The sequence below is a fragment of the Mandrillus leucophaeus genome, unplaced genomic scaffold (assembly GCF_000951045.1).
Source record: "Mandrillus leucophaeus isolate KB7577 unplaced genomic scaffold, Mleu.le_1.0 Scaffold36, whole genome shotgun sequence".
Classification (NCBI taxonomy): domain Eukaryota; kingdom Metazoa; phylum Chordata; class Mammalia; order Primates; family Cercopithecidae; genus Mandrillus; species Mandrillus leucophaeus.
In genome coordinates, this window is record NW_012103809.1 from 5348984 (window position 1) to 5370015 (window position 21032).

At 44.4% G+C, this 21032-nt stretch overlaps 1 protein-coding gene across 2 annotated transcripts in view; it reads right to left on the reverse strand.

Moving 5' to 3' along the window:
- The window catches only part of ADTRP (androgen-dependent TFPI-regulating protein), a 67889-nt gene that overhangs the window by 44733 nt on the left and 2124 nt on the right, over positions 1-21032 (reverse strand). The window contains exons 2-4 of one of the 2 annotated variants that reach the window (XM_011989660.1): positions 13401-13454; positions 11622-11756; positions 9623-9724 (exon numbers count right to left, since the gene is read on the reverse strand). In XM_011989660.1, the coding sequence (XP_011845050.1) occupies positions 9623-9724; positions 11622-11756; positions 13401-13454 (291 nt within the window). The remainder of the gene's footprint in view (positions 1-9622; positions 9725-11621; positions 11757-13400; positions 13455-21032) is intronic. The other variant, XM_011989661.1, reaches the window with a different exon arrangement.

Below are 21032 nucleotides of genomic sequence, written 5' to 3' on the forward strand. Positions count from 1 at the left end.
TGGTACAAGGGATGGAAAATCACAGTTGGGTGACTTGATGTGAAACAGTTGCTTTTGAGATTGTGATTTTAAAGACATTTCATAGGCCCTACCTTGGAAAAGTGTCATTTAAAAAATGCATTGAGAGGTTACCACTGGGGGAAACTGGGCAAAGAGTACACAGGACCGCTATGATTTCTTACACTTACATGTAAATCTACAATTATCTCAAAAAAAAAGTTTAATTAACAGTGAGTTAAGGAATAGAGTAAAGGAAAACTATGCAGATAGTAGATGCTGGATATGTGTTTATACAAAGATTACAGAGGAAGAAATTTATTTTTTTCTGACTAGGGGACTGGACTTGCCTTGAGTAATGGATGTATTAAATACATGAGTATTAGAGAAAACACAGGTTTATGACTTTGGATCATATTCTAGACCCATTTCTATCACTAATCAGTTCTGTGGTCTTGGGAAAGTTGAATAAACTACTCAAACCTCAGTTTCCTCTTCTGTAAGGTGAGCAGTTTGTAGAGATTGAGACATTTCAGCTCTATGATTCTGGGTTGACGTTTATGTCTCCAGGAAAGAACACAAAGGAAGATGAATTAGGGCTCACTATTTGATAGCAACTAACACTGACTCAGATCACTACTGACACAGATTACAAGCAATTTACAAAGACAGTGAATGTTGTATTAAACAACAGAACCAAAATGGGCATTTTAAGAATGTATTAGAAATATATTTTTACTCTCTTCTTCTTTCACCTGGAAAAAAGAATAAAGGAAAACTAATATACAGTATAATTCCAGTGTTTCCCTACAAAACAAATGTAGAGTCTGAAATTCAGGGAGAGCTTTTGATTTTTTCAGTAAATCATGGAAATGATTCCAACGCTAACCCACCCTGTATGACGGCAACATCTCTTAAATTCCCCCAATCTTTTACTCTCTAATTATGAGCACTTGAAGGTAGAGACTATTCCAAGTTCAAAACCTTCAATCAATTTCCTTTGCCTACAGAACAGAAACAAAATCCTTAGCAGTCATGCCCTTCAACATCTGACCCCACGTCTCTTTCCACACGAATCTCCTGCTTTTCCCCTCTTTGATACCTTTGTTCTTGCCAAACTAACTGTACTAAGTTAAATAGTGTCCTCAAAATTCATGTCATTCCTGGAATCTCAGAATGTTACCTTATTTGGAAACAAATGCAAATGTAATTAATTAAGATGAAGTCATACCGGAGTAGGGGGCCTTAAACCAACCTGGCTGATATCCTTGTAAAAGAGGAGAAGAGGCACATATCTGCAAGGAGGGAGAGGTAAAGACAGACACACAAACAGGGAAAACGTCATGTGATGACAAGGCAGAGACTGCAGTGATGTGTCTACAAGCCAAGGACTGCTGGCAACACCAGAAACTGAGGAAGGCATGCAGCAGATTCTCCTCTGGAGCCTTCTGAGAGAGTGCGGCTCTGCCAGCACCTTGGTTTCAGACATCTAGCCTCCAGAATTGTGTGAGAATACATTTCTGTTAATTTAAATCACCCAATTTGTGGCGCTTTGTTATGGCAGCCTAGGAAACAAATACGCTGATCTACTTACTCATGGTGCCCTGAGCCTGCCTTGGGCTCAGACATTTCTCTCCTTTGGCTCATTATTCCTCATACTTGGACATCACTTGCTGTCTTTTCTACCCAACCTTTGCACCCCAGCTCAACTCTCCAACTCATTCATCACCTGTTCTAACCTGTACAGTGGGAAGTGACTTTCCCTTTAGAAGTATGCTCATGGCATTCATTGGACCTTATCCTGCACTCTTTGACAGCACCTTGTGGCTTATTCTTTGACTTTTTACTATTTTCATGATGGGAATATTGTCTTTTATCCCCTGCTAGCCCAAATAGTGCCCATTCTGTGCTCAGCACATGATGAGATTTTAATGAATATTGGCTGTTGTGTTAATGCTTTGGCAGTGATACAGCATCACTCTTTAAAACGAGAATCCCATATGTGTAGCTACATGAAACACACAGTCTCCAGGTTTTCTCCATGGTCTCTAAAGAAAGTGGCTTTTTAATACCCTACACGAAGCACTTCCGGGTGGTGCTGGTACATTGAGAAGGTGGGGCAAGGTGGGGCATTGATTCTGGCTGCAAAAAGGAACATCTGGTCATGATCCATTAGTCTGCTCTGTGATAGTTCAGAAAGCATGTTCTCCCACATCTTGAGGTAAATAAAGCCTTTACTCTCTTGCTTCTCTTCTTCTGATCCACTTGCCCTGCTTATGTTCTAGGCCAGTGTTGCAGAGAATGTAATTGAGGCCAATATTTCTTTAGGCAGTACGGAGGAAGGGCAATCCTGCTCACCCAGCAGGGAGTGAGATGGGGCTGGTGTAGTGACTCATATCATTGACATTTGCAAAGGGAGGCCTACTGTTCACTAGCGAGATGCCAAGCAGAGTCTCTTTGTTGGGCCCCTTGGAAGACTGACATTTAGCCAGCAATTCTCTTTGAGGGAACAGGGGCAGAGAGGGGAAGTGGAAGGAAAGAGGAAGAGAAGAACCTTTTGGAAAAACCTGATTTGACATTGTCAGTATTTGGCAATGTGCTGTCACCTTTATCAATATCCTACTGATCACTACTTATCAATATCCTTTGAGATCTGATCTCCTTCTCTGACCAGCCATTCTGAGCTTTACCTTTTCTACTGTTGCTACACTTTGTGTCTGTATCATACAATCTCTATCAAATTATATATGTAGTGCCTTACTTTTTCTATTGATAGGTAACTGCACAACATTTTTTTTTAAAAAAAGAAAATACTTAGAATAGAGGTCACTATTACATGAGCTTAAATAATTTATTGCCACTTTTATGCAACAGAACAAATGGAATCTTTTGCTATACCTAGTTTAAGAGAGCCTTTTCGAAATTGGGGTGGAAAGGGTTATAATTCAGAGACCTAGGTTTGTATTCAATGGTGTTATCTTATAGCACAGGAGGCTGAATAATGGTCCCCAAAGATGTCTACGTCCTAATCCCTGGAACCTGTGAATATGTTAATATGTTACCTTGCATGGCAAAAGAGACATTGAAGATGTAATTAAATTAAGGATTTTAAGATTAAGAGGCTAACTTGAGTTATCTGGATGGGCCCATTGTAATCACAGGGATCCTCATAAGAAGGAGGTGGGAACAGCAGAGGCAGAAAAAAGGTGATATGAAGATGGTGGAAGCAGAGGCTGGAGTGATGTGCTCTGAAGGAGGAGGAAAGAGCTATGAGCCAAGGAAGGTAAGTGGTCTGCCTGGAAGAAGTAAGGAAACGGAGTCTCCTCCAGAGACTCTAGAACGAATGCGACTCTGCTAGTAACTGAATTTTCTCCCATACAACCCATTTTGAACTTCTGACCTCCAAATGTTAAGATAACACATTTGTACTGTGTTCAGCTATGAAATTTGCATTAATTTGTAATAGCAACAAGCACACCACTCTGCTCTCTCACCCTGTTTATTTATTGTGTGTTTACTGCTTATCTTCCCCACTGGGGTGTGTATATAGTCCATAAGGACAGAGCATAACCAAGGCTCTATCTTCTCCCCACACACTCTCAAAACTGCCCTTGAACAGGTCACAGCAAGTACCAAACTGCCAAGTCCAGTGGAAAGGTCTGACTCGAGTCCTCTTACAAGGTCATCATATTCACCTCTCAGCAGCTTTGGACATAAAACACTTCCTCTTTCTTGAAATATTTTTACACTGAGTTCCCGGAGACTACACAGCATTGGGTTTTTCATCCTAGCTCCCTGGCACCTCCTTCTCGGTGTCCTTCGCTGAATCCGTCTCCCTACTGAAGGCTGGAGTATTCCAAGACTTAGTCTCCTGGAATATCTTATCTAACCATAACTACTCCCCAGGTGATTTTATTAAATTTAACTTTAAAAACAATCTGCATAAGATAATCAGATGTATGTCACCATCCCAGAAAGCTACCCTACACATGTCCAAGCTAGAGCAGTATGTCCAGTTGCCTGTTCCACATCTTGACATCATTATCTAATAGGTGTCTCAAACTCACATGTCTAAATGGAACAATTGATTTCCTTGTTCATAATCCTTGCACCTCCCTAGCCTCTGTATCCACATTCCTTCCCTGCGGCTTAGGCTAAACATCTTCTATCTTTCTTTTTGCCATATGGATTATTAAGTGTATATATGTATGTTAGGGAGGTACAAAGAAGGCGTCCCTGAAGAGGTGACTTTTTCTATCATACTCAGAATAAAATGCCAACTCCTTGCAAGTCACATGAGGCATAATCTGAACCCTGGCTACACCCTCTCACCTCCTCCCTCCTCATTCTGAACCAGCCACGCTGGCCTTCTTGTTTTTTAGAGATGCTAGTATTTCCTTGGAGGCTTTTTAAACTTGCTGTTCTGCCTGCCTGAGCCTTTCTTCTGCCAGAATGTCCTGTGGCTGTTTCCTTCACTCTATCCAAATTTTTATTAAAATATCAGCTCATCATAGAGGCATCCCTTGGCCACCATGATTTCCCTGTACCCTCTTAAACCTGCTTTTTTTCCACACACACGCCCACTCACACACCGCTCTGTTCTCTCACCCTGTTTATTTATTGTGTGTTTACTGCTTATCTTCCCCATTGGGATGTGTGTACAGTCCACAAGGACAGATCTGTTCGATGGTCTTGTTCATTGCTGCGTCTTCAGCTCTTAGAAGAGGGCCTTGTACATAGCAGGCATCTGATAAATACTTTTTAGCACTTCCTTATGTTAAAATCAAATGTCTTGCTTATTATTATACATCTTAGCTATATTGCATATTAGATTAGGTATGTAATATCTCTTTTAAATTTCTTAAGATTAGGGACCATATTTGATGTTTTTCTTGTCACCCACATAAGGACACAACAACACAAAGCATGTACGAGTGATTTTCTTCAAATGCATGATTCTTCATTTTGTCTTTTTGATTTGAACTCAGCAGTGGAAACCATCTGGGGGCCTTCTTTTCAAGTGTACGTTCAGTTATGTCAGGTGTTCTAGGTAAGAGGCCCATAAATGGAATTTGGAGGGCTCATGAGCCTCCTAAAATTGTACACAAAATTTTATGGGTATTTGTGTTTTCCTGGAAAAACCGTCTATAGATCTCTTCAGGTTCACAGAGGAGCCTCTTCCGTAAAGGTTGAAAACCACTGAGTTGGACCAAGATATGCAGACTGGGTGACCTATGCCCAGGACTGGGGCTGAATTGAGGGTGAGGAATCAGGAAGGGTGGGGGGAGTTTGCAATGCTTGGGATGAAGGGTGGCTGACCTTACTCACCCCTACTTAGCAGCCCAACAATTTCACACCAAGCTTATGGGTGGCAGAGAAAAATCTGTGTTTGGGTCTGAATGCTAATAACAACATCTTGCATGCTATGACTGAGGAAGAAAGTAGAAGATTTTAAGTTTTACTCCCTGGGCATTTTGACTTCCCAGCACATCCCTGGGAGAGGGCTCAAAGGCCATCCAGGCCAACTAGCCATGCCTTGCTCGTGAGTTACAGCCAGGCCAGGACACGTGGGGCACAGAAGCCCTCCTGTCCATGTTCTTCCTTCAGCAATAACCATGTCCCTCCGCATAACACCACCTATGCCACTGCCTTGTATTAGCATTAAGTCAGTATTTCAACTTTGTGTGTGTACATTAGACTCAACCAGATTTAAGACTGCCCGATGTCAAAACCCTCATTCAATATCAATCACAGTGTCACACAGGTAGTGGTGCTTAACTACTCTTTTTCAAGTGAATAAATGACAACATATTAAATAACTAGGTGGCTGTATTTGGGACTTTCTCCAATTTTAAGAGCCAGGGAAAGTCCTGTCTCCCAATAGCAGATTGTTTTGAAACCCCCATTAACATCAATGAAATTTTTTAGTTCTAGGACTCTGTGATCATGGATTGAGAATAAGCCAGTGGATCTTGGCTGGGAGTTCTTAAGTTTTACATGAGAATACCTTATATTCATGCAGTCCTTGACAGTTGTTAAAGTTTGCACACACATTCTCAATAATCATGTACTATTTTCAAAGATAGAAGGGGCTCTGAGGAGTTCTCTGATCTATTTCACCTCTCCTTTGGGGCAACCCGAACAATTTGGGTTGATTTCCAGAGAAATAAGTCCCCCAACTCCCCTCCGGTTAGGATCTGATAATTTTCTCAGTTACTGGGAGTCCGCTTACTGCTATTTAAATCTGTCTGCTCTGATTCTATCTTTAGTAGGCATTTAGATAAGACCTGAGGAGTTAATGTTTTCCTGGCAAAACCTGAAGGAATACTTTGCTGTTCTTTCCCTTGTTTTATGAAGATTGGAGAACTGTTTAGCACTAAAACAGTCAGATTGATCTACTTTAATTAAGGTGCCCTGTCCACGGTGGATGCAAATATCTCACTGATGTTTCTATTTAGTCTGAATACACAACAAGGGCAGGAAAATGTCTGTTAGAGACACAATCCGCTTAGAATAGTCCTGCTGCAATGACAAGTTTCCAATGAGCTACAAGGGTTGAGCCGGGAGCGGTCCAAAGACTTGATTACTTATGAAGGTCCTACAACCACACGGTGTCCAAGGGGAGAGTGGTATTTCTTACTTTGACAGATACTACTCATAACAACTGGGGCAGCATCATAAACAGCAATGGGGAAAATATTCCAAAGCTAAGGCTAAAATAGCAAACATAGGGAGTGTTGAGAAACGAAAGAAGCTTTCAGGACCGCATGGCGCTGGTGATGGAAGGCAATTGTTCTACTGTGGAAAGGAAAAAGGAGCCATACAGGGAACAGGGCCAGCCCCACGCAGAAGCACTTAGTACCAAATGTCCAGCCGGACTGCCCATCATTACTCTGGCTGCCATAGTGGCGATTTCCCAGAATTGTATTCCTTCCTTTGGACCATCATGGACAGGCACTGGCAAAATGTGGGAAGTGTTAACAAACTGACATAGTAGCAGCCATTTCTACCATGAGTTCACACTAGTATTTAAGAACTTGGCAGAGAACATTCCTTGAGGCAATAGGCCAAGAAGATTTAATAGTGAGGACAGAAAATGTCCAGAACAAGGAACACAGTCTAGAAGACAGAGATGAGATATAGTTACTAGGACACTTAATTTGGAGCAGACGTCAAAAGAAGGCAGGAAGTTTGGGGATGACTGCGTTAGGGACACCCAAGGCCAGTTTTGCTGATACCAACATTTTTCCTAGAGATGGATCTGTTGAGAGTTTCTTCAATCAAATTGAGAGAAACACAGAAACGTCTGTACATGACCTAGGGTAGCTTCCTCCTCCTCTTCTCTCCTTGTCACCATTGTTCCACTTCCTTTGACCCTTGCTCCTTTTCTCTGAGGGATTCAGGTTACTTGAATGACCAAAGGGCAAAGGATAAGGTCCACGGCACCCCTCAGCTTGTGAGGCACAAAAATATTTAAGGATCTCTGTTGCACAGTATTTGCCTTGCTAATTAGCTCATGGATGTGATGTATGTTATCCAGCCCTCTGCTTCCAAAATTATCACAAATCCATATGGCTGTTTACTTAGCAAGGTCACAAATATTGGGCACCATCATCATAACTATTTGAAAGAAATCCAACTTTCTATCAACCCTAAAGTGTTGGGGGGGGGAGATGGTAGTCACTATGAAAAAAAAACTACAAGATAAGCACACAAACCTTGAGAAGGTGTTTGACAGGTGCATTTGGCCCCACATAAAAGATACTTACAAGATTCTGCCTTTTTATTATTTTAGTAACAGCTAGCTCAGCCAGTAGTTTCAAATCCCTTCATTTTCTTAGAATTTTGGCTTAGCAGCATACAGATGAGGATTCGGGATTTTTTTTTTTTAAAGTAAGAATTCACACTTTGCTATATTGATCAAGCAAAGCGAGGTCCTTTTGACTGCCTGGTGAATTATGAAACAAAACCAAATCGAATCACAAGTTCTGGACTTAGTGTAGCAAAAGGCAACAAAGGGTGCACGAGCCTCAGATTTCCATCCTAGCTGTGCTTCCTATGAATTCAGTGGCCTCAGGCACATCACTTATCCTCTCCGAGCTTTTATTTTATTTTTTTATTTGTAAAAATCAGGATTATAGTAGTTCTCTAAAGAAGGCTGTGTGAATTAAATGAGCCCATAGCTGAGAAACATGCTTTGTACAATATAAAGTACCATTTCTTACAAAAAAAAAAAAAAAAGGGCAGGAATATTCACGACATCAGTGTTTCAGATTAACATTCATGGGAAACTGGGAAGGTGAAGAGTTTGACAAGAAAAAGTTGAGAGGAGGAGGGTTCCTGAGAGGTCAGACTTAGTTAACGCAGTTCTGGTCCTAAATTCTGAAAGAGTTCAGAGCTGTAGTCTATTAGTCAGTCAATCATCAATAACTCACTGAGCACAAAATTTAGGCTGAAATTAGTTTTTTTCTGGAGACCAGGGCTCATGGCAGGGGCGGTGTTAGTAGACTGAATTGTTTTTCTGAGTTGGTCATCTTGTGAGTTTTAAGACCATGGAAAGGTGGGCAAGAGTGAGGGTAGAAGAAAGTCTGTGAGTGAATCTTTGAGGGGTCTTGACATGCCACTTCCTTGTGCCTTTCCCCTGTTTTTTTTGTTTGTTTCTGTTTTTTTTGGGGGGGGCGGGGGGGTGGAGTTTCGCTCTTGTCGCCCAGGCTGAAGTGCAATAGTGTGATCTTGGCTCACTGCAACCTTCGCCTCCCGGGTTCAAGCAATTCTCCTGCCTCAGCCTCTTGAGTAGCTGAGATTACAGGCGCCCGCCACCACGCCCGGCTATCCCCTGGGTTTTTAAATGTCATTAGCTTTACAGAATCTGAGACCTTTTTATAATCTCCTGATTGATGTGGAAACACATTTGTAAGTATTGAGAAGCTGAGTTAGGTCTTTGAACAATTACTTTGTTCACATTGTGCCAATGACTCAGTTATCCTCCTCCAACCCAGACCTGGACAACCTCATGCCAACCCTGCTCGTCTGGGTCCCTGTTACTGATATTCAGGTTCTAGTGACCTAAAAATCTGAGAACAGGCTCTGTTTACTATTCAGCCTCTCTAAAACACAAGCCTGAATAAAAAACCAAATGGAAATGTATTCCTAGAAATATGTAAATGCTAATCCCATTTGTGATGCAGAATCATGACAAAGCGTGTTACTTAAGTAACTGCTGCTCAGCTATGAGATATTCTTTGGATGTTGGGGTGGGCTTTTTTTTAAAGCTTGCTTGATTTCATCCATACATTGGAAGTTTATGACATATTTGCAGAAATCGCTTCTCTTTCAGGCCTGCCCTCTCAGAACTGTGTGTCTTTTCAATGACTTCCTAAGCAACATGGCAGACTCTCGCCTGGACATCTCCTGTGTTCTCAGTAGACTCACTGTAATTATAGCACTGGCTTGTGTTCATTTTGTACCTTCAATATGCCCTTTAAATAAATAGTGATGGGGTGGAGAGAGAGGGTGAATTGGATGCTGAGAATTGAGACATTTGGAAACATAAATAAGGCACTTTGGAGTTTTCGGTACAGAGGCTATTGGTGTTCTATGCTCACTGAATTTTCCCCTCACTCACCATTGCATGATTCAGCCATGCTGGGATGACAGTATCTAGGACCTTGGGGTAAATGAGATCTCGATTGTAGAGAAAGAGGATCCAGAATGCCAAAAATACAAACTGGAAAATAAAACACAAAAAATAGCATCATTAGGCTTGGCTTTCTAAGATAATCAAGGAAACACAGCTAAATAAAAACAGATAACCATTTTAAAGATATCTTACATATACCTTATAGGAATGTAGAACATATACATTATAGAAATTCTACAATAAGCATTCTTCCCTTCATTTCATTGCTATATCTGCTCTTTCTGGGGATTCCTCAATGTGCCAGAGAGTTAGAGATCAATTGTTTGTCATCGTGGCAGGCAGAGAAGATATGAATAAACAGGATTCCCAGACCATTAGTCATTTATTTTAACCAATAACTTCTTTTTCTAAACTTTCACCAGGAATGCTGAGAGTAGGCACATGGAGTGACTTGAGTCATACATGTTCCTTGTCCACCCTCTAAATAGGCATGGTTAGGGGAAGCAGGAAGGCTGAGAACCATAAGTGCCAAGTTCCCAGGAAAGTGCACAAGCTAGTTGACTGAGGGCTAGATCTCCCTGGTGCTCAGAACTTTGAATTGATCTCCTCTTGTACTCCTTGACTCTCTTGTCAAAGCATCGATCCTCTATGCTACAAAGTCAACGCAAAGATAAGGAAGTTAAAAACTATTAAACTTCTGATCTTCCTATCTTCTGACATTTCAAAGGCTCCATTTCTAAGCCGTAACAAAATAAACAGTCTTCATTGTTGATTTTAAAAACTTGACTATAGCCAGACTTGGTGGTTCACGCCTGTAATCCCAGCACTTTGGGAGGTCAAGGCGGGCAGATCACTTGAACTCAGGAGTTCGAGATCAGCCTGGGCGACATGGCAAAACCATGTCTCTACCAAAAATACAAAAACGTAGCCAGGTATGATAGCACACACCTGTAGTACCAGCTACTTGGGAAGGTGAGACAGGAGGATCGCTTGAGCCTGAGAGGTTGAGGCTTCAGTGAATCGAGATCACACCACTGCACTCCAGTCTGAGCAACAGAGTGAGACTGTCTCAAAACAAAACAAAACCCCCCAAAACCAAAAAGCTTCGTCATTAGAAGATTTTACATGGGCAGAGGTAGAGGTATCCTGCAAAGTAATAGGTATCCGTGCTCTGTTATCAGAGAACTCATTAGTGCTTGGAGAGTTGCATTTTGCATTTAAGTTTGAAGTCTCCGTACTATAGGAAGCAGGACAGGTAGAAGAAGGTAGTCATTTCTAATTATAGGCCCTGCTGGGCAGCTGGCATGCCTGATCTCTGTTTGTTTCCATTCTAGCTAATGAATGGAAAACATGAACATGTCATAGAAATGTGGACAGCATCAGCATACAAGCTTACTGTCCCTGGCATATGTCTCACTTCTTCCTGACATCCATCCACTCAGCAACATCAATGAGGCACCCACTGTGTACCCCATACCAGGCTGTCTTTCTCTCCTTGGTTGTCTTTTCCATGTGCCACCTTTGAAGGTCTCATCTCTTTTTTCAAAAAAAAAAATTACTTGATGGTTTTCCACTTGCAGAAGTAACATATGCTTATTGTAGCAAGTGAAACAAGATGTATAAAAGGGGAAAATTAGTCATCTCCCCTCCTAGGGCTCTCCATTCCCATCACCCTGATGGAACCAAGGTTGTCTCAGTTGTATTTTGATTAAGAAAGGTCTTTCAAACTTCCCCATTAGACAGCAATAAGGACATTGTGCCAAGCCTTTGCAGAGGTACAAAAGCTAGTGATAAATCTGATCACTAGTGTGCCCTATTTCCTAAAGACACTGGGCAATGTGGTGCAGTCCCCAGACAGGACATTGTTGTAAATGCAGTGGGTGTGGTTTCCTATTATGAGCTCCCAAACAGCTTGGCTGCCCAGGAGAAGCTTTTGTCCATATGTACATGTCTGTTAGATTATGCACACATCTTTGTAACTTACTGTGGATACAGGGAAAGCCAGTGTGGTGAAAAGCAGGTCTCTGAAGGCAGTTAGGAACTTAATGTCTTTTCTCCCTTTGATTCTTTTCAGCACATCATCCAGGCAGGTGACCCCGTAGAAAACGGTCTGCAAGAGCTAAATCCATTACAACAAATGAGGGCATTTTCATTTGCTTTAATTAATACCTTCTTCACTGATGGAAAACTCCATCCCTCTGGGAGTAATGTGGCTTCGAGAGGGGGTGGCTATTGAGTTGTTTTGGGGTTGAGAGCCAATTCAAGGGTTGGGCTTCCAGCTCATTGGGTCCTGACCCTGCTCGCTAAGACTGATTGAGTAAATTTGTTTAGGGGATAATAATGTGTACAGTATTTAGTGTAATGGACTTGAGCTAACATGGAAACAAAATAAAGAGTCAGCCTAAAAGGGGAACGTAAGGAGATAGATATCTTGGCGGCACAGAGGTTGGAAGAATCAAATAAACAGCTCAAAGGCTAAGAGGCAGATACAGGGTGGACAGAGTCGGAGTCTTCCTGGGAAAGAAAAATAGGAAAAATGCCTGGTGCTGAAATCTCACTAGAGAAACTGGAAACAGGTCAAGAGCACCACCATGAATCTCTGCGCTCTCCCAAAAAAGACACACAAAATGGTGCCTTGCTTAGCCGAAGAAGAGCCTGTGCACTTTCTTCCTTAAATAGGGCACCTGTAGGCCTCACAAAGGCAATCTGGCCGCGGCAGCAATTTACATCCAAGGGGACAGAGCAAGCCATGAGCTCTGGTGGGTTACTAAGTGCTGTGTGGTCCCCAAAGCCAGGACAAAGAGAAGGAGGGTATTTTTCAAGAAAGTAATATGATATGGAAGGCAAATTTTGTACATTCTTACCGCTTTGCACAATTCTGTGGTTTCTCATTTAAGGACTGGTAGGTCATGAAGATACAGAGTTTGCAGGGGTTTAAGTTAGGCTTTTGACAGAATCCATCCAAATCCTTAAAAGCCCTGGACTGGTATAGAGGGGTAGTCTGGACTCTGCTTTTAGGGTATAAGTCAGGAAGGTTCTAGAGCCTGGGATGCTGGGCTGGTGATTGATCAAGGTGGCTGTTGAGGAACAATCTCTGAGCTCTGGACTCTCGGAAAGACCTAGCAAAGTCAGCCACGTGCTGTTCCTGGGCTGAGGGGGTGGGTAGGAGAGGATACGGAGGTGGATCAGACCAGTTGCACCCATCACCCTGGAGCGTGTTAGAAATGCAGGACCTCCATCCCATCCCAGACTACAGAGTCAAGATCTCTGGAAATGGGGACCAAGAGTTTGTTTTTTAATAAGTTTCTCCAGAGCTTGTTAAAGATTGTTTATCCAGGGGGAATGAGGGGAAAAATTGAAAAACTACCTATTGGGTATTAAGCTTATTAGCTGGGTCACAAAATAATCTATACTTATATGACAAACCTGCAAATGTACCCTTGAATGTAAAATAAAAGTTAAAAAAAAAAGAAATTTTTGGCCAACCTTATTAAGACACACTTTACAGAATATAAAATACAGGTTTTAAATACTGAAAAAGATTATTTAATCTTTACGTAGGCTAAAGTTCTAGAACCATTGAATGAGACACAAGTTTAGCACTCAAAAATCTTACTACTCAAAACCATGAAGCAGCCTTTTATTCATTACTTGGCATGTGCCAGGCACTGAGCTATGTGTTTAATTCTCATAACGACCTTATGAGCCAAGTCCTATCATTAGACCCCCCGCCCACCACCATTTTACAAATGAGGAAACAAACCTGCCTAAAGCTTCCTGGCTGGTAGATGCCAAACCCAGCCGTCCTGCTCTTGAGCTAGACTTTTAAAAAATAAAAAAAAATTATCAGTTTTCTGAGCATAGTTCAGATAAAGCATTGTGGGAGGTCAGAAGAGAGACAATTATCTCCAGGTGGGAGAATGAAAGACAACTTCACAAAACACCGAGGCCTGATTCCCACCCCCAGAGATTCTAATTTAATCAGGCTGGGGCTAGGGCCTAGGCGTTGGGATTTTTAAAATCCTCCCAGGTGATTCTAATCACGGGCGGCTGAGGCTGAGAACCACCTGCCTGGAGGAACTTCCGTTTGGAAATTCAGACCCTGCAGTCTCAAGAGAGGCGGGGCTGGGGAGATGCAGGCTGTTGAGCCCTTCTGTGGAACAAGATTGCAGGAAAGGGAGAGAGGAGAGAGGGGAGAACAGAAAAGTAGGCAGCAAACAGCAGGGCAAGCTCCTTGTCTAAGGGACAGGAGGAGAAGGGGACACGAAGGTACTAAAGAATGACCAGGGGGTAGAAGAGCAAGAAGATAGGAAATCATGGGCCCTGGGGTGGAGGAGGTTTCGAACCTGAAGAGGGTGTCTCAGGGAGGGGTGGGGCAACAGCTTTAAATGGCATGAAGAGGTTGCCACCCTAATACTTCTCATTATTGCTGGTGATTTTCACATTCACACCCTCAGGGCTGCAGAATTTGGATGTGCAGTCATTTGCACAGGGAGTTGGGAGAAGCTCCCTCCTCTCTCCCTCCCCCACCAGTAGCCTCACCTCACCCTGGTTTCACTTCCAGCTGCTCAGGTCGCAGCAGGCCAGGCCGCTGCTGTAGTTAGGAAGAGCAGGCATGGGCTTGGGCCCAGGGGAAGAGGCCTGCGCTGTTCTATCAGCAGGGCAATTAATCCTGTCCTGAGCCTGGGCCAGGTCTGCCCTCTCTGGGGAGAGGCCACCTCCGCCCGGCGTGTGAAGTCCATGTGACTTGCTTTCCTCAGGCTGGAGCTTCCTAGAGTCATCATGAGTCAAGCTCCTCCTGACTTTCTCCTGCCTCTCCCAGTCACAGGATGTGGAAATCGGATTGGGGGAAAGAACGCATTACTCAGCTCCTCTGGGCCTTCTCCATCAATAAAAACTTGCTTCACACCTCCAACTTGCCAATCCCCTCTCCACCCCAACTCACGAAGGCATATGGCACACGGGCGTCTCTGGATGCCCACGGTGTGTGCCATGCTGCCCTGTCGCCATCGAGCTTACTCAACATTGAGGCATCTTTGTCTGAATTCACGAGAAGCGTGTGGAACCCCTGTGTGGGGGCTCAGAGGGAGGCGCTAGGGAGCTGCCAGGGAAAAGAAATCTGCAAGAGCTGGGGTGTGAAGGGGCCTCAAGGAGCAGCTGGGGCACACGGAGAGTGAGAGGCCAGGAGCTCCACGGGGAGGCTTCCAGGAGGGCAGCAGGGACAGGTGTGCCTCAGCCCATCCCACCCGAACGGTCTGCTCATTCTCCAAGGACGATGCAATGTTTATAAAACTCAGGATGAGCTTGACTCACGATGACAGACGGAGCGATCAGGGGAGGCAATGTTAGCCGTTACGGGCTGAGTTATGTCCCCCACCAACCACCACCAAATTCATATGTCGAAATCCCGACCTCTAGGACCTCAGAATATGACTGTATTAAAGCGGTGATGAAGTTAAAATGAGGTCATGACGGTGCACCCTAATTCACTATGACTGGTGTCCTTATCAGAAAAGGAGATGAGGACTGCGGACACACGCAGAGGGAAGACCACATGAGGACACACGGAGAAGGTGGCCATCTGCAAGCCAAGGACAGAGGCCTCAGGAGAAACCGACCTTCCCCACATCTCCAAATTCCAGCCTCCAGAACTATGAGAAAATCAATTTCTGTTGTGTAAGCCCAGTCCGTGGTACTTTGTTATGGCAGCCCTAGGAAACTATACAGTAGCATTAAAATATGACCGCCACAACTGGCCTTCTTTTAAGACTCTTACAACAAAATTACTATCATTTACATTTCGCAACTATTTTGGCACCCAGAAAAGCCCAGACGTAACGGCATCTACTTAGTCAAAGTTTATTTCAGAGCTGCTGCTCCCTGATTTATCCTTTCTCCTGGTTCTTCCCTAATTCTGTTCCCACTGCGTGTTCCGTGCCTTTTCCTGAAATGCTGCTGCTCTGAGTTCGTTAGCTGTCTTTTGTTTCTGTTGCTGGCTGACAAACTAACACCTGCAACAAAGCTGAATTGACACTTTTCAATAACTAATGCAATTCAAAAAACTGCAGTTAAAGGATATTTAGTTTTTACATTCATGTGTCTTCACAAACCCACAAAAATCTTCAAATTGTGGAAGCTTAGCCTTTCTAAGTCATCAAGCTTATTCTCTTGCCTTTAAGCCAGAGCCTCCTCTCTTTAACCTACCTTAGGAAATGAGAATTTCTTCTATTTAAAAAGTAATTCCAGGGAGGGAGATTCCACAAGTTTCCTGAGCAAGACATTACAAGTCTTATTGGATGAGTCAGGTAATCCAACACTGAACTCAGGACTGTGCCTGACTCAGCCAGGCGGGACTTTCTTATTTCTCTCCTTTGAAATGACGCAAGAATTTGCAGTGGGAGATTACACCAGAAGAAAACAGCAATTGGGGGCTGCGATGGGCCCTTTATATAATGGCGGTGGTTGTGTTTGGAGCAGGTACTTTGCCAAGTCTATCTGTATTCGTATGGAATATACGATGTCCATCATCATTCATGCACATTTAACTTAAGAAACTGAGATTAGGCCGGGCGCGGTGGCTCAAGCCTGTAATCCCAGCACTTTGGGAGGCCGAGGCGGGTGGATCACGAGGTCAGGAGATCGAGACCATCCTGGCTAACATGCTGAAACCCCGTCTCTACTAAAAATACAAAAAAACTAGCCGGGCGTGGTGGCGGGCGCCTGTAGTCTCAGCTATTTGGGAGGCTGAGACGGGAGAATGGCGTGAACCCGGGAGGCGGAGCTTGCAGTGAGCCGAGATCACGCCACTGCACTCCAGCCTGGGAGCACAGCGAGACTCCGTCTCAAAAAAAAAAAAAAAAAAAAAAAAAAAAACAGAAACTGAGATTAAAGGATGAAATAAAGAACACAGGAGGAGAAAGAATGTGCAGAACACAGTTGGGAATCATGAAGAGAAAAATGAGACCAAGAGCATCGAGGGACAGGTTGGAAAGAAGTACCAGAATGCTTGGCCAGTGTTTCATAGCTGAGGACAACGGGCGTCAGTACAGCAGTCGGGTGGCGGTGGGATGAAATACCTTCATGATGGGATGGCCTCCCTAGAAAGGGGCTCATGCCTGTTAGAACCATGTTCTGGTCCTTCACTCATTCAACCGACATTCACGGAATGTCAGTTAGGTACCAGAAATTGTCGGTTAGGTACCAGAACATAATACAGGCCTGGGAAAGCTCTGTGTTAATGTCTTTCTCTGGAATTAGGAAAAGAAGAAGTGGAAGAAGATGATCGAGAAGGAGAAGGAGGAGGAAGAGGAGGGAGAGAAACCTTTTCTGTATGTTTGGTATTTTACATGATGCAGGTCAGGTTCCGTGGGAAACAATCGGAGATTCTGAGATGTGCCTGCAGGATGTTCACCCGGGAATGCTCTCGGACATCTACGAGAGGGAAAAAGGGAGCAGGATTGAAGTGGGGAGGCTAAGTGCTGTGCAGTTGCGTGGAATCAGCTGATCCCTTGAGAAGCTCTGAGCTGAGTTTCTCCTTCAGAGCTGTCCTGGAGTGCAGCCTTTGCATCCCATATTGGATGCCAGTTATTGCAGGCAGCAACCCCAGGGAGGGGCCTAAAACTTGGTCAAGGCAGCTCCTTTCTGCTGAGGGCAATTCTGGGAGGGGATCTCAGCTTTGCACCATCAGCAGCGAACACTCCTTCTGAGAGCTGGGGACTGAGTATCTCAGTGCTGGGGAGGTATGAGGATCTGGGTGCCTTATCAGAGTATCCACTACACATGAGAAAACTGAGGCACAGAGAAGTTAGGCAACTCACTCAAAATCACACAGCATGTGAGCACAGCCAGTGTTCTGGCTTCAGAAGCCAGGCCTTCAATCACTCATCTCTATACTGTGTCCAAAGAACCTACCAAAATGCTGTCACAGTTGCTCAATAACTTATAGCTGCTTTATTTTGGGTGCTGGTGGTGACTATCACATAGTTTGATCAGTCCTTACCCTTTCAGCTATCGAAGTGCATCTTTGTGAGGCAGAAATAGTTAAGTGTATTTGACTCTATGGAGCTGAAGAGTGCCATAGGGGCTGGTCGCAGTGACTCACACCTGTAATCCCAGCACTTTGGGAGGCCAAGGCAGGCAGATCACAAGGTCAGGAGTTTGAGACCAGCCTGGCCAACATGGTGCAACCCTATCTCTACTAAAATACAAAAAAAAAAATTAGCCAGGCGTGGTGGCGCATGCCTGTAGTCCCAGCTACTTGGGAGGCTGAGGCAAGAGAATTGCTTGAATCTGGGAGGCAGAGGTTGCAGTGAGCCGAGATTGCGCCACTGCACTCCAGCCTGGGGGAACAGAGTAAGAATCTGTCTCAAAAATAAATAAGTAAATAAATAAATAAATAGTGCCATAGATTTCTTAAGGTTGGTCCCCCAAGTGTTGAAGTGGGTGCCATACTGTAAATTCAACCCCATCTTCTCACTTTTCACAGGCTGCCTTGGAGTTTAGACCCATAGAGGCCTCCCAGGTCCTCTGTTCCCCCAGCCCTAGGCCAGCATCCCCAAGAACCTATGTGGTATTGCCACTGTTGTCATCATGAGAAGTTGAGGGTGATGACGATGGAGCTGCCTGGGGCTTGGGCAACTTATGAAAAGGGAGGGAAAGGTCATGCTTCTGTTGTTGAAGGGGGTGTTGGGGGCGTGGGGAGGAAGGGGCCCACTCAGAATCTCCCCTGGAGATCCCAGTTATGTGGCCCCACCTCTCACAATGTTTCAGAAGGAAGTTTGTCTTTAAAAAGAGGAAATCCTATTAAAGTGAATGAATTCTATGAGCCAAGTTGTGGCTGCTGAGCCTTGCCCTAAACCCCCTAATTCATATTCCTTGGGATTAGGGACAGTCCCTGGATGAAACTGGAGTGGACAGAGAGCAAGGGACGCAGCATTTGTGGAGGACTCAGGCACTGGATGATCTGAGCCAACTTGAGCAGCTTGAGGACAGCCATGGCACTGCCTTGGTCTCACGCTCAGCCTCTGGGGTTCCCCATTCTGCATGGCTGGCTGCTGGCTGCTGGAGCCTGCAGACTCTACCACCAGGACTGCCTGGTGCCTGTGGGCAGCTACAACAGGGAGGGCAGTGGCTTGACAGTGGCCTTCTCCAGCTGGGAAGACGGGGCATGCAGCTCGGGGAGGCAGAAACAGGAGCTATGAAGGGGAAGGGGGTGGATGACTCCTGCTGGCCTCCACTCCCTGCCAACCTAGGTGTTCAGTGAGGAGACTGATGTTCTACTAAGTCACCCCCCTACATCACTTTCTCTACCCAGAGAAGTTCACCATCACCTCCCCATGTTCTCTCCCCTCTGTCCACCGCCTAACACCATGCTGATGCTATTCTGAGTGCTTCGCACCTGTCAGATCATTTCTTCCCCATGGCTACCCTATGATTAGGTACTAGTTTTATTTCTGTTTGACAGATGTGGAAATGAAAGACACAAAGAAGTGCCTAGCCCAGGGTCTCAGGGCCAGTAAGCAGCAGGACTGAGGTACCACCCAGAGATCACAATTGTAACCATTGTGAAATATCACCTCTCCCTCCCAGCAGATAATCAGTGGCCCCTTCAGAGTTCGGTTACTCCCTTATTAGGCAGAGACTCCTATCTGTCCTCTCCTACCTTAGTCAGAGATGGGTCACCCTGACCAATTCCCAATGGCACCTTAGCTACTACCACCAACCCCAGGGGAGTAGCTCAGTGCAACTCCTGTCTGCCTCCCCTTCCAGTCCCCTGGGATAGCTTCAAGGGGAACTGGGGCAATGCTCAAAATGCCAGCTGGCACCAAAGGGGGCTTTGCTCTTATGAAGGGGACACAACTGATACTCAGCCAATTAGAAATTCAAGCGGTTTACGAGGAGGTGTGTAAATTTCCCGGTAAGCAGGATTGGATACTAACTTCCCCAAGCTGAGGTAAAATAAATAGAAGAATGTGAGAGCAAGTTGTGAGACCTTTATGACTTAATAAACACAACCACCAATTAATTAGTCACGAATGAACACTAATTAATCCTTAGGAAACACAACCATTAATCAGCCCTTGAGATCTCGAGAGCCAGACATTTTCAGGTCCAATATTTCACCTTAAGCAACATATTTGAAATCTACATTAAATGGATCCTCTGAAATACACTCAACCCATCTTCACCAGTTGGGAAGCGTTTCATTAGGTCGCACTTTCAAGATGACTCCTAACGGAGCTCAGAAAGAAAATCACCACAGGTAAGCCCCTCTCTGCTTATTTATGAGGGCCAGAAAATACCAGAAGAGAGGGACTGCTCGATGATGCAGAAAGGCTGAGGTCACGTCAACGTACCAAGTTGCACCTTTATAATATGTGGGTATCCTGTGCCAGTCACTGTGCTGAATTCAAGGTAGAAATACAGACAGTTAGGGTTGGCAAGGACCTAGGAGAAAAAAACTTCTGTTTTGGAGCCAAAGTTTGATTGGAATGTTAAGACTCACATGGCAGGGAGAGAGGGAATTAGAAAACAATACTGTACAGGAATCAGCAGACACTGAGAGATGCTGTGACAATCAGAGAAAGGAAAAGGAAATTTGGGCTGGAGTTGCTCAGCAAAGATTTGGGGGGAGTATATGTGATTCCCAATGTTCTATGAAAGAAGCAATGTGGTGAAGAGGGGTAAGTAGGCCTCTCTTCTAAGGATAGAGAGAACATTGGGCAGAGAAATGACAGCAGGAAGCCCAGGGACCAATACTAGTGAGATGCAGTCCCTACTGCAAAAGAGACCAGCCTCCCAGGGAGAGGGAACCTGAAGGCTGGTTGGGCAGGTGAGCCCTTGAATGGGAGTTTGACATTGGGTCCACGAGGCAGGAGGCAGCCACTGTGGTTTCCTGAGCAGCAGACCACACGCTTCGATCCAGGTCACGGTATAAAAAACAAACCAAAACCAGTGCTTTGAGAAGATTAATTTGGAATCTGAGTGGCTGGATTGGACCGTGAAAGGACAGTAAAGAGATGATATGGTCATCCAGGTAGGCTTAATATGAGCCTGGAATGAGAGAGACAGTAAGGTTGAAGAAGAAAGGATGAACTTAGTAAAAGGAGAAACTAATAGGATTTGGTAGCAGATCAATTAGGGAAGCAACATTGGGATTAACACTAGGAAATGACAGTATCATTGACAAGATAAGAGACTTTTCTCACTCTTGGAAAATGAGGGCTCTTGGAAATGTAGGTGAGCTGGAATTAAAAAGTCAGGATCAGGCTGGGCGTGGTGGTTCACACCTGTAATCCCATCACTTTGGGAGGCCGAGGCAGGGTGGATCATGAGGTCAGGAGATCAAGACCATCCTGGCTAACACGGTGAAACCCCGTCTCTACTTTAAAAAAAA